This window comes from Pelobates fuscus, chromosome 3 (assembly GCF_036172605.1).
Source record: "Pelobates fuscus isolate aPelFus1 chromosome 3, aPelFus1.pri, whole genome shotgun sequence".
Taxonomy (NCBI): Eukaryota; Metazoa; Chordata; class Amphibia; order Anura; family Pelobatidae; genus Pelobates; species Pelobates fuscus.
In genome coordinates this window covers 382,627,977-382,638,381 of record NC_086319.1, presented here as the reverse complement: position 1 = coordinate 382,638,381, position 10,405 = coordinate 382,627,977, and the positions used below count along the sequence as shown (strand labels likewise).

The 10,405-nt window shown below is 41.7% G+C and overlaps 1 protein-coding gene across 1 annotated transcript; it reads right to left on the bottom strand.

The window, feature by feature from the left end:
* Nucleotides 1-600: 600 nt before the first annotated feature.
* On the bottom strand, nucleotides 601-9,074 carry YJU2B (YJU2 splicing factor homolog B). Its single transcript, XM_063445966.1, has 10 exons — nucleotides 8,997-9,074; nucleotides 8,836-8,904; nucleotides 7,912-7,965; nucleotides 7,654-7,736; nucleotides 7,202-7,257; nucleotides 6,760-6,820; nucleotides 5,981-6,123; nucleotides 2,129-2,301; nucleotides 1,508-1,646; nucleotides 601-1,387 (listed from the first exon to the last, which is right to left on the bottom strand). The coding sequence occupies exons 2-10, from the start codon at nucleotides 8,836-8,838 to the stop codon at nucleotides 909-911; spliced, it is 1,191 nt and encodes a 396-aa protein (XP_063302036.1). The 5' UTR covers nucleotides 8,839-8,904; nucleotides 8,997-9,074; the 3' UTR covers nucleotides 601-908.
* Nucleotides 9,075-10,405: the final 1,331 nt, after the last annotated feature.

Sequence of the window (10,405 nt, the reverse complement as noted above, 5' to 3'; positions counted from 1 at the left end):
GCCTGTGTCACCTGATAACCCCCACATCCCCTGCGTGTCACCCCCGTGTGTCCCACCATAACCCCCACACCCCCGTGTGTCACCCCATTACCCCCACATCCCCTGCGTGTCACCCCCGTGTGTCGCCCCATAACCCCCCACACCCTCCGTGTGTCACCCCATAACCCCCCACACCCCCTCCGTGTGTCACCATAACCCCCACATACCGTGTGTCCCACCATAACCCCCACATCCCCTGCATGTCACCACATAACCCCCACTAACCCCGTATGTCACCCCATAACTCCCACATCCACTGTCCCCCCCATTATCCCACATCCCCGTGTGTCCCATCACCCCCCACTGTGTCCCACCCCATTATCCCACATCCCTCGTGTGTCACCCTATAACCCCCACATCCCCCGTGTGTCACCCCATAACTCCCACATCCACTGTATGCCCATAGGCTAATAACCCATCAGTAACCCAGAAGGAGTTATTGGGAATTACCAACCGAGAAGGATTCCGGGACAGCACTTCGAAATAGGGACAATCCCGGTCAAACTGGGACTTTTGGTAACCCTAATTTTAACGAATCTACACATACTAGTAATAATGTGTGCTCATTTAGCAAGTCCTCTTTATTATAATCATTCGCAGGGATATCAGTTTGTTTAATGGTAAGCTGAGAAGTGGGCTGGGAAGATTTTGTGTGTAACCCTTCTGACGCAATTCATAACCATAACTGTCCAATATTTACAAATAAGCTCGTATACCTAATGATTTATTTGATGTACAAGCATAAACACTTCTTTACTGTACATGAATGTTTATTATTTTTCTCATCAGTGCTTCATTGTTTTTCTTTTATTAAGAATACAGTCTTTTGAGGTCACTGTCCCATATTTGTGTTGTCCTTCTCTAGGTTACTACTCTTCTGTTTCAGAGCTAGAGTCGGAATAGGCAGGCACAAGACAAGACGTGCAGGCCGGGGTTGCAGGGGGTATCTGCTCCTGGGAAGTGGATGCTGTATTAACAATCTCGACTGTTACAGGCTTGCACTCTGTGTGTGGTAGGTCCTTATTCTCCTGCTCGGCCTCATACACAGTCTCTATTTCCTTCCACTCTGTCTTGCACTGCTGCTCTTGGCAGTCTTCCTCAACACCTTCTATTTTGCTTTTTGTTTCTGGTTTTGGCCCATTCGCCTCACACTTATTTTCCCCTTTTGATCCTCGGCGCACAACAACAAGAGCGAGAGGAGTGGTAGGTGGACTTGATGGAGGTTTCGGCCGGATTCCTAATTTCTTTAAGGCACTTCCTGCTGTCTGTTGCTTGATGTCCATTGATTGGGCAAACCAGGAGCGTCTGGCAATTTCTGACCTCTTCTTTTTCTGTCTCTCTTCATAGGCTGTGAACGGAGTAAAAAAACGGTAAGGGCTGTGAAATAAGATCTACTTGTCTCTTCTACCAAAAAATTAAAAACATCAGATTTCCCTCTGTTTTCCTTTCTTGTGGTGTATCTACTTACACTCCACACTGCGATATTTAAGTAAAGAGGCCAATTTTCTGTCGTCTTCTGTCTCAGGTAATAGCTTTAAATCCAGAGATGCTTTCCTGAGCAATGCTTGGTCTCGGTCCTCCTCATCCTTTATCTGTTTCTTTTCCTCCTGTGAATCAGTCATTATTAACAAAGTAAATGGTTAAACTATAACCATTCAATCTAATCGAATTGGTTATAGTGCCTGGGAGTCCCCTGCCGCTGTCCCTCCATTTCAAGCTATTTGACACTGAATGAGAACCCCTAGGTAATAATGCTTAGTACTAAAACCAGTTTAATGTTGGATGGAAAGACAGCGCCAGAAGACTCCAGATACTAAAACCACTTCAATGCGATAAAGCAGTTGCAGTGCTTAGTGTTCATTTTTTAAATATTATGTGAATTAGGATAACAGGGGATGCAATACAAAAAGAAAAATGATTTACAAACAAAAATGTTTACAGTTGTACTTTTTTTTTTTTTATCTTATGTTACATCTGGCCAACTGAGGTGACATAATAGAGAGAGGGAAGTTGTAGACAGGATAAAGAACAGAGTTGAAAGCCCAGATATAAAACGGAGTAAGACATTGTAGTTTGCAGACCATCTTACCCTGAACTTGCTGCGCAGCAGACTGTTTATGGCGAAGTCGTCCTTCCACGCACTCTGGGCTTCCTGCAGCTCAAACAACGAGGGGGCTGCTTTTTGTAGCTTTTCTTTGTCTGCAACTCCATGTTCCAGGCGGAACATAGAGTCCGTTTCCAGTCGCTGTTTTTGCTCATGCTCTGTGGATTCAGAATGAGTAACACAATTCATCAGGAAAATCAGTAGTTTATATGATTCAATTTCAATGTTGTGCAGAGGACAAAGGACTTGTATTTAGTAAACATGTCTGACTTACAAAGCAAACCCTTTATCCCTTGAAGTGTAGAGTATTGTATTTTAGAGAAATTAAAACACAATTGCAACATATAAAAAACAGAAGCTGAAAAATCCTCCAATTCAGCTATAGCCACAGTTTGGCTATTTTTGCGACTTATCTTCAATTTGCTTCATTGCTGTGTTTATAATCCCCAAAGTAGGTTTATGAACAAATACAAAGTGAAAATTAAATAGAAAATTACAGTGATAACTAAGAACAACAATTCCTTTGAAAGCTGAGCATTATGGGAAATATGGACCTCAAACATCTAGGGCAGTGGTAGTCAACCTTTTTCTAACTACCGCCCACTAATGCATCTTTTTGGTTGAAAAATTTTCCTTACCGCCCACCAGTTTTCGCGCAAGTGCGGAATATTTTTTTCGAAAGGAGGGTGTTTTAAAAAAATATAAATGTACGTTCATTTATCTTTTTATTTCCAATTAATGCATGTTTATAATGTTTTTAACTTTATAAAGTTTAATGCGAAAACAAAGTAAATTGAAATTACCTTTACTAGTGATTAATGAGATCCTTGAGGTTGATGCTGCAAGACTAAATATTTGATATCTGGTTCGATTTTCGTAAGGAACAAACGAAGGTCTCCTCTTTCGGTGATATTCAGACGACTTCTCTGTTTGCGCATAATAGGATTTCTCATCTGTGCGTCATCTCCCCTCTTCTCCCTCCTCAATTCCCCTCCCCACCTTTTTTTTTTCCCTTTTTTTTAACCTTCCTTATAGCAATGCCCAGTAGGAAGGCTGAGCTAGGTATCCCACTATAACAGACTGGCACACAGGGCCGCCATCAGGACATGACAACCGTGACAATTGTCACGGGCCCGGCGGCCCTGGGGGGCCCTGGCCCCACGTGTATCAGCGGAACTGCCACCGGTGCATCTGCACCAGGGCCCACACGCTTATGGGGCCCATCAGGTGGCCCAAGCATTTAGGGCCACCCAATGGGCCCTATTATCTTCAGGGGCCCGGTCAGCGCTGTAATAGCGCGACCGGGCCCCTTTAAAAAAAAAAAAAAATGCAGCTCGTCACTTCCTCCCAGTTTACTCCGCGCGGGAAGGAGGAGAGAGAGGCCGCGAGGAGAGGCAGCCGACTCACATCATCCCCAGCCACCCTCCTGCGACGAAATGGTAAGGAAGAGAGGAGGGTGGCTGAAAATGAGGTGTATGTGTGTATGTCAGTGTATGTGTGTGTATGTGTGTGTATGTGTATGTCAGTGTATGTGTGTGCTTGTGTATGCCTACGTATGTATGCCTGTGTGTGTATGCCATTGTGTGTATGCCATTGTGTGTATGCCAGTGTTTGTGCACTGTGTGTATGCATGTGTGTATGTCTGTTTTAGTATTTGTATCTGTTAGTGTGTGTGTGTGTATTCCTGTGGGCAGGATTTGGAGGCTTGCCCTGTGGGCGGGCTTGAAGGGGGGCCCAGACCTTGAGCTGATGGCGGCCCTGCTGGCACACATACATACAGACACACAAGACACACATACAGACAGGCACACATGCAGACACACAAACAAACATACAGACAGGCACACATACATACAGACACACACACACAGGCACACATACAAAGACACACACACATACAGACAGACACAAGAAACATATACATACAAAGACAAGACACACATACATACACACATATATACAGACACAAGAAACATATACATACAAAGACAAGACATACATACACACACATATATATAGATATACAGACACACACACACACGACACATACAAAGACATACACACACAAGACATACATACAAAGACACACACAAGACATACATACAAAGACACACACACACACACAAAACATACATACAAACACACACACACAAAACATGCATACAAAGACACACACACACACACACGACATACATACAAAGACAAGACACACATATATACAGACATACACACAGACACAAACAAGACATACATACAAAGACAAGACACATGTATACAGACACACACACACGACACATACATAAGACACACATACAGACACACACACAAGACATACATACAAACACAAGACACATGTATACAGACATACACACAAGACACATACATAAGACACACATACAGACACACACACACAAGACATACATACAAACACAAGACACATGTATACAGACATACACACAAGACACATACATAAGACACACACAAGACATACATACAAAGACAAGACACACATATATACAGACATACACACACACACATAAGACACACACAAGACATACATACAAAGACAAGACACATGTATACAGACATACACACACAAGACACTTACATAAGACACACACAAGACATACATACAGACACACACACACAAGACATACATACAAAGACACATACACAAACAAACACACATTATATTTAAGTCACCCTCCTGTTTCCTACCTTTAAGGTGCAGGAGGGTGACTTTCCCTGGGGTCCAGTGGTGGCTCAGGTGCATGGGAGTCAGAGTTCCCACTCTGACTCCCTCCTCCTCCTTCCTCCCGCGCGGCTCTCTGTATGCTGGGAGGAGTGACCGGGGAATCACTTCCTCCCAGCAGATTTGATGTCATCACAGGGGGCCCGGTCGCGCTGTTAAAGCGCCCAGCGCTGACCGGGCCCCCTCACAATCCACATCCATCGGGTGGCCCTGACAGCATGAGCCACCCGATGGACCCCTCCATATGCGGCCCCGGCGGTTTGCCGCCGGGGCCGCAAGTGGTGATGGCGGTACCCAGTCACAGTGGTACCGCCGGCTCGCGCCCGCCCGCCTGCCTGCCCAATTTATAAAAAAAAAATTGAAAATCCCTACCGCCCACCTGGAATCCTGAAACGCCCACTAGTGGGCGGTAGGGACCAGGTTGACGACCCATGATCTAGGGAGTCATAATAATTCATTGCAGTAACAGTCAATGGAGCGGAGCATGATGGTCAGTTAGTAAGAGTGTCTCCACACAGCTTTTCAACTTTCAGTTCCGACAATGATGTTCAGCTGGCCATTAGCGAAGTGGCTACTTAGAGGGACACAATTGCCACTGATACTACTTCATCTCATTGAAGTGTTTGTAGTGTCTGAAGTAGCTTTCTGCCATTCTTCCATTCAGTGTTAAACTGTTTTAATGCTAAACAAGAGTCCCCAGCAGCCTAGCCCCTCTGTGCAGATCAGGCTAATGAGGAAGCATTAGCCTTGGCACCAATGATTGGCTGAGAGTGTCAGCTGACTGCTTTCAGCCTATCACAGCCACTTATTGCTGGTGTGAGTTGGTATGGAAGGTGTAATCTCTGCTTTAGCCATACCTCCAGTTTGGGTTGTGCTGTGGGTGGCCAGGGACCATCATGCTCGAAAATGCTTTACACTGAATGGAGGGATAGTGCCAGGCAGTATAACCAATTCAAAGAGATGAAATGGTTATAGTGCCTACAATGTCACTTTAACCATCATAAGGAATTTAGTTGACTCTCTGGGTTGTGAAAAGCTATTTAGAGAGTTACAAAGTACACGGTATTTCCTTGTGCAATTTTCACCTGTTGTGAGGATTTGCTCATTTTCACTCATGTCCCAGCGTTCCTCCTTCCTTTGTGCACCACTGACAATGACATAATCACAGTTTGCTGGATCTGTCTGCATTTCAATGTAATTCACGCACAAGTGACACTTCATTCTGAATCTGAATAGAAAAGAGAAGCGGACACATTCGTTTTAAATTCTGCAGAATATATGGTGATTTTCCTCTGTAAATTATGTACTATAAACTCAGATCAGTGATGTTCGCTGAAAGCTTCTTAGCTGGATAGAAAAATGTTTCTCCAACTCAGTAGTAAAATTCCCTCTCACTGATATATTGAATGTGTGCTCCTGTCTATGTTTTATAGTATTGTCTGTATGCCTACTCCCACTGCAGTCTATATCACAGACTCAGAAATAGGGTACTTTTTACATGTGACAGCTCCCCTACTCTCTGCACACAGTAAATGCATCGTGTATTTCAGCTGGAGGCAGTATGTGTAAATTTTGTACACGCAGCATGCACAGATTTTCCCATGGTTTATCTACTGAACCAAACAGTCATATATCATATGCTGCAAGTTCATGCTTAATGGCTTAATTTTCCTGTAATTCACTAAACTGGTGACATCTGAGAAAGCTGAACTGTAGACAGTGGACTACTGTTTCTGTAATAACTTGTTCTAAAAAAAATAATAGTGCTTTATTTCACTAAAACAATTGCCATGATTGCTCCTTTAAACTCTACACTGCTACTCAATATGTTAGAGTGCAATAAGTAACATATAAATGCAGGTACCTGTAAATCGGCGTTGTGTAGTAATTCCCCACTTTTTTCTTCTCTGCATTATATCGCACACCTAAAAGAAATAAGGCAAGTGAAAAGCATAAGGGGCAAAATCAGACCTTGTGGTGATATATAGTGTGTAAAAAGATGTACAAAATGATTATTTATGGAAAAGCACCAGAGAGACAGAACATCAATTTGTTTTTTTACAAGACACAATATAAACATTGCACATAAAAATAAGCAATAGGAACTGCAGCTTATGTTGTTCATGTGTAGATGCAATTTATACATTTTTGTATATACCAACAACCATGATAATGCAAAATAACACTAGAATAAATGTCCTAGCTGCACCCACAATACCACATAAGCCCATGCAATATGTATACAAATACCCCCAAACGATTCTGTGATTAGTTCAACATTCAATTCTGAAGCAGGATGGACATACCCATTCCTATGTGATTTTTGCAGCCATCACACCAGATGTTATAGGGCATCTCAAACCTGGAAGAAACAAGACATTGTAACCACTGCCTTACCAAAGACGTTATCCACATTATTACAACACAAAAATCTTCCTACCGATAATATACAATGAAAGAGGTCAGGCCTTGTGTCAATTTGAGTCGTATCAAGTTTCAGTCCTCTAGGTATGTGATGTGTGAAGCAGCGTATAGATTAAACTATAATCAGAAATTCAATCTGGTGGTTTCTTCCAATTACAATGCTTTCAAACTAAACAATCATATTTGCGCCAAAGTCCAACACAATTTATCACAACAAAGTGTATTATTGATGGGAATAGCATATGCAGACAGTTTACAGAGGCAGAAATAAAAAATAAAAAAATGCAGCATTATGTTGTATAGTGTATTGCTGGTAGAACTTAGCCCCTCTCACCTGATAATGAGAATGCCTTGGGAAAGTTTCCTAGCTCTTTCCCGCAACGGGTGACTGTTCCTATATCCATTAAGAGATCCATGCTACAAAAAATAGAAAGGTATAAAAATAAATATTATATTCAATTATTTTTGTAACAATAGCTATTGCAAAAAAAGAAAAAAAAATTATTAAAAAATCTATTGAAAAGCAAGGCTAACCTTTATGTAGTGCCTGACATAAGATCAAAGTAATACAAATGTTTTTGCACAGCCTTACCTTGGCAGGGTCAAAATCTGGTGGATAATATTTGTTGGTTCCTTTTCTTTCCCCCTGTAAACACAAAATAATCATTTAACGACAAATATGTCTTTACATCATGGCCTGTTATCAGCTAATATACTGCCGTAAACTCTTTGGTCACTACCTGCTATAGCTGCCTATACCGGTTAAGGAAGAGGGATGATGTAATATCTGTCACGACACTCACTGTCTGTTCTATGTATGAAAGCATTTTGTAACAGGTAGTCAGGCTTCCGGTAGCTTTAAACCATGTTAGACCTTAACAGTATAGACAGGATTCCGTATTCCCAAGATTTCAAATTGACACTTTAATTTCAGGGGCAAGGCTGTTCTGAGACATTTCTGAGAAATTGTAGGTGATTTACTAATAACAATTTATGGAACTACAATGTATCTTATTTACACAGGCTGATTTCTAGACACGTTTATTGTAGTTTAAAGACACATTACTGGGAGTATTATTGCTGTGGAGCTCTGTTATACACTCAGACACATTACTGGGAGTGTTATTGCTGTGGAGTTCTGTTATACACTCTGACACATTACTGGGAGTATTATTGCTGTGGAGCTCTGTTATACACTCAGACACACCGACAATATGGAGCTCCTAGAAAAGAGGGACATTAGGATACAAAAGAGGGTCAGGGAAATTTGGGCAAACATATAGACTGTCCTTCTTATATAGTGCCACTTTGGAGGTATCTTGTTCAGGAGTGAGGTTTCCTGTGGTCAGATTGTGAGCTATCAGTAGCTGAAAACATTTAAACATATACAAAGATATCACAAGTAGCCAACAACCAGCTGCTGGGGAACTGCATCTCTTATGTGCTGAATAGAGGCTGGATGAGAATCATAGGAGTCAGAGATTTAAAATGAACAGACATTTGAGTGTACACTCACCATGCTGGAAGCTGGCCCCTGGTCTCACTCACTGCAGGGTTCCTGGTAGGGAATTTGTGTTAATTCTGCCTATGAATAAAAATGAGTCATTATAACAGGGGGTTTCATAAATATGATAAAAGTCTGCAAACCACCCCCCTAATCATCAAATTCTCCACTACCTTGTAGCTGTTGTTGTGTTGATGATGTCATCAGCGTGCGCCTCGGTGGTCATGTGATCGCTGCTACAGTGGCTGTGGAGGGTCAGAGCTACTCAGTATGCGTTTACGCATGTGGCATGTTTGTGGATAGTGCTCAGTAATTTATTGTTATTATATGCTGTATATCCCTGGTTAATAGGTTTAATGGTAGGGAGTCCAGACGTTTGTCACGTTTTATTTAGCTGATGGCATATTTTCTATATTAGACTTACACCTATATATATATATGTAGTAATTCCCCACTTTTTTCTTCTCTGCATTATATATATATATATATATATATACACAGTTGCATAATGTGTCCTGCTGTGTATTATATAATAATACCATAACAATAATAATGGTTTTACTATTAGGGCTGTGTGCTCACAGACTAGTGAATTACTAAATAGTGTTGAAGCCTCTAGATTTTTATGAGGAATTACCTTTTTATCAAGCATCTGTGATATCTATAAATACATGTACAGAGAGATGTGAATAAAAAAAATAAATCACTAAAACCAACAAGTTTATAAACAGAATGCTGGGGTGGGTGAAATAGTCGTAAAACCACATAATGTTAGTTGAAAATGTCTCTGTCACTTCTGAGCATTAAAAGTAAATCTTTCTGACATGCTCATATTGACTGTGTTGGAATTTCTCTGAAATCCTACTACAATCAAAAGATACCATAAGACAAAAGTAGAACAACAGTGACACAGACATTAAAGCGACACTATAATCATCCAGACCACTTCATCTCATTGAAACTGCAATTATTACATTGCAGGACTAAGACTGCCTCTAGTGACTGTCAATCAGACAGACACTCGAGGCACTTCCTGGTTGTTAAGCGACTTTTGGTCGCCTAACTGGCATTGGACATCATCGCGCTCTGCATGAGGACATCCAGTGCCTGAGGATATCCAGTGCCAGTAAAATTAAAGCAATGCTTTTCTATGAGGAATGCCTAATGTGTTTGTGTCACTCGCCGTGCATGTGCATTAGTCCCCCCCCATCGGGTGACGGCGTAAGCAGAGCAGCAATCCAGTGTCAGGGGCATGAGGGAGAGGGGGGCCAGAGGGAACTATTTTGTAAGGAATACAGGTTTGTATTTCTTACACTACAGAATCCCATTAATGCTAAGAGGTATGGCGTCATTCCTGAATATAGGTAAATGAGAGAAAGGTATAGGTATGGCGTCATTCCTGAATATAGGTAAATAAGAGAAAAGTATTTGCACCATAGGATACAATTTGTTATGTCAAAAGGCCTCATATTCCGTTATACAAGTAAAAACAGCAGTGATTAGATTATCAGTTCGGCTGCCTAGTGCCCACACCATAATATATCTCCCTATTTTTATCAGTGGAAGCAGATGTTATCCTTTG

Bases quoted from the DNA above. Each gene is read 5' to 3' on its own strand.
- YJU2B (XM_063445966.1), bottom strand. The intron at 7,737-7,911 runs GTAAGGCTGTGC...TATTTTTTGTAG, and splicing joins CAGATTTTGACCCTGCCAAG to CATGGATCTCTTAATGGATA. The intron at 2,302-5,980 runs GTGAAAATTGCA...CTGAATCCACAG, and splicing joins TGAGCAAATCCTCACAACAG to AGCATGAGCAAAAACAGCGA.